Source organism: Nicotiana sylvestris, chromosome 10, assembly GCF_000393655.2.
Source record: "Nicotiana sylvestris chromosome 10, ASM39365v2, whole genome shotgun sequence".
In the NCBI taxonomy this organism is placed as follows: Eukaryota; Viridiplantae; Streptophyta; class Magnoliopsida; order Solanales; family Solanaceae; genus Nicotiana; species Nicotiana sylvestris.
In genome coordinates this window covers 23,215,837-23,219,215 of record NC_091066.1, presented here as the reverse complement: position 1 = coordinate 23,219,215, position 3,379 = coordinate 23,215,837, and the positions used below count along the sequence as shown (strand labels likewise).

General features: G+C 43.4%; 1 protein-coding gene and 1 non-coding gene across 2 annotated transcripts; one reads left to right on the top strand and one right to left on the bottom strand.

The window, feature by feature from the left end:
• Positions 1 to 699: 699 nt before the first annotated feature.
• LOC138880561 (small nucleolar RNA R71) lies at positions 700 to 811 on the bottom strand. Its single transcript, XR_011403295.1, has one exon. It is a non-coding gene; the product is annotated as a small nucleolar RNA R71 (small nucleolar RNA).
• Positions 812 to 2,055: 1,244 nt separating this feature from the next.
• Positions 2,056 to 3,056, top strand: LOC138879091 (uncharacterized). The gene is made up of 2 exons (XM_070158666.1): positions 2,056 to 2,694; positions 2,925 to 3,056. Exons 1-2 carry the CDS (start codon positions 2,056 to 2,058, stop codon positions 3,054 to 3,056), a joined length of 771 nt encoding a protein of 256 aa, XP_070014767.1.
• The last annotated feature ends 323 nt before the right edge of the window (positions 3,057 to 3,379 follow it).

The following is a 3,379-nucleotide window of genomic DNA, read 5'->3' as shown; positions in this document are numbered from 1 at the left end:
CTAACGGTGTTATCAATTACAGTTGAAAGAAATACAAAAATTCTTAGTGTATTAAGTTTTCTCTATTTTCAATCCATACATTGAAATTTTAACGTTTGTTAACTTGGTTGTACAAGTGCATGCCTAGAAACTCATCGAGAACTGGTGAAGTATTTGAAGCATTATCAGATCCCGAGAAAGTTTTCAAGGACTTGAATTGGGCCAACCGGAAAAACAAACAACAACAATCAACTAAACAACCTGAACCAGACATGGCAGACCAGGTAAACAACAAAGACAACAATGGGGATAACGTGGTAGAACCAGCTGCGTAGGTAGTGGCGCCTCTAGTGCCAGAGGCTCCTCTATATGACTGGGCACAACCCACAACAGAGAATTTGGCCATATCGATATTAGTCCCGCAGATACAGGCTGAATCTTTTCAAATCACAAACAACATGCTGCACTTGTTGCAAAACAAGTGACTATTTTTGTGGTCATACATTGAAGATCCTCAACATCACTTGAAGAATAACCTGTCAATCTGCAAAACTCAAAGGCAGCCCAACGTAACTAAGGAAGCAATAAAGCTGTTGTTGTATTCATTTTCAGTGACAGGTGCTGCCCAGACTTGGCTAAATTCACTCCCTATTAATTCCATCACGACTTGGGAAGAATTAGTCAAGCAATTTGTGAATAAGTTTCATCCACCTAACAAGATTACTCAGCAAATTGATGAATTTTTGAGCTTCAAACAGAAACCAATGGAAACGTTGCAAGAAACATGGGAACGATTCAAAGGGATATTGGTTATATGTCCGCACCACGGTATTCCAGACCGGATGTTGGGGCATCGGTTTTACATGGGTCTAATAGATAGCGCAAAGGCTAATGTTGATGCTTCAGCTGGTGGACATTCTTAAGCAAAACATGGAGAGAAAGCCAAATCTTGCTTGACAAGATGGCACAGAATTCGGGGTGGACAACCAGGAATGCATCTATCACTCTAGTAGTTCACTCAGTGCCCTTAGATCCAGCTAACCCTCTTGCTAAAAATATGGCCACCTTAATGACACAAATAAGCATACTCACCAAAAAGGTGGAAGAGTCAGGGCAGAAGCAGCATGTGCACACTGTAGATAAAACCAATGGGGGCTTATGCACATCTTGCATTAGTCAGCCAATTGGTAGCCAGTGGAATGCGGAAAATGATCATCATCATTACCCTAATGACATGAATTATGTGTCTAATTATGGGGGCCAGAGATAGGGTGGTCAGAATTGGGGCCCGCAGAATCAGTCATACATGCCAGTCCAACCACAATACAAAATGGAAATATGGTAGCCATGCGACCTCACAATAATATGGCGCCCTACCAAAGGCCACAGGGATACAACAACCAAAATCAGCAGCAGGGTTATCATCCTCCTTAGCAACAACATGGTGGGAGACAGGAAGATGGGTTTGTTAGACTCAAGGCAATGATGCAGCAGGTTATTGGGTCAAATGCGAAAATGAGTGAAAGAGTAGATGCACATGAGTCAGCCATAAAGAATATTGAAGTGCAAATGGGCCAGATCTCGATGTTTTTGAGTAATCATCCTCATGGGACATTGCCTGTAGACACTCAGGTAAATCCAAAAGATCAAGGCTCGAAGCAGCTAATGGCAGTAAGTCTACGTAATGGTAGAGATTTAGACCTGAAGCAAGAGAGAGCTCAAGAAAGCGGACATGCTGAGACACTTGTACCAGTGCCTATTAAGCTAGATGATTCAGCAAAACTGACAGAGGTGACAGTACAACCTGCCCAGGAAGAAACCAATACACAGATTGAGGCTGAGAAAGAAGCTGAGACAGCCCAGGAATCGGTAATTGAGGTGGTGTCTGACAAAGAGAAACCCCAAATCATTGGGAAGAAGAGACCTCCAGCACCATTCCCACAGAGGCTGGCCAAATACCAGAAAGAGGAACAATACAAGAAATTCTTGGAGATGTTGAAACAAATCCAGGTAAATATTCCATTGATTGATGCTTTGAAGGAGATGTCTGGTTATGCAAAAATGATGAAGGACTAGATGTCCCGAAAATTCGACTTCCAAGATTTGGCCATAGTGACTCTAACTCAGACCTGCAGTGTTGTGGTGAGCAGACCAGTTGTTGAGAAGTTGTCTGATCCAGGGAGTTTCACAATTCCCTGCACACTCGATAACTTTTCCTTTGCCAAGGCACTTTGTGATTTGGGGGCTAGCATAAATATTATGCCCCTGGCGATCTATAAGAGGTTGGAGATTGGAAGAGCTAGACCCACATCTATGTTGTTGCAACTGGCTGGCAGAACTGTGAAAAGACCCTCAGGAATTTTGGATGACGTGTTAGTACAGGTAGGAAAATTTGTGTTCCCTGCAGATTTTGTGATTCTGGATTGTAGAGTGGATGAAGAAATTTCCATAATTTTGGGAAGGCCGTTCTTGGCCATAGGGAGATCCCTCATTGATTGTGAAACTGGGGAGCTCAAGATGAGGTTGAACGATAAGGAGATAATATTCAACATGCAGAAATCTATGAGGCGACCAAGTGAATTCGCCAATTGTTCTCTTATTGATGCCGTAGATGTAATCGTGGAAGAGGATGATGAGACATTGACTATTGAGGATCCTCTTGCTGCATGTCTTGTGAATTTAGATGAGGTGAATGGGGAAGAATTGGAAGAATGGGTGCTGGATCTAGAGGGCAGAGGGTTTGGGAGAGAACACTTGAATTCGAGCCCCTGCACTTAGAAAACAGAGAAACTCCTCCAGCCAAGCCATCCATAGAAGAACCACCAAAGCTGGAGTTGAAGCCACTGCCCGCCCATCTCAGGTATACATTCCTAGGACCTAACTCCACATTACCTGTTATTATCTCATCTAGTTTGTTAGATGTGTAGGCACAACAACTTTTGCAGGTACTCACGGAGTGCAAGACTGCCATTGGGTGGACCATGGCAGACATTAAGGGGATTAGCCAGGCATACTGTATGCATAAAATTCTACTGGAAAAGGGGCACAAACTTCCAAGGAGCACCAAAGGAGGTTGAACCCCAACATGAAGGAGGTGGTGAAGAAAGAGGTCATTAAGTGGTTGGATGCGAGAATCATTTTCCCCATCTCTGATAGCAACTGGGTTAGCCTGGTGCAATGTGTTCTTAAGAAGGGTGGTATGACAGTGGTAAGAAATGATAACAATGAGTTGATCTCTACAAGAACCATCACCAACTGGAGAATTTGTATGGACTATAGGAAATTGAATCTGGCCACCCGGAAAGACCACTTCCCACTTCCCTTCATTGATCAGATGTTTGACAGACTGGCAGGGAGGTCCTATTTTTGTTTTCTGGATGGGTACTCAGGGTACAACCAA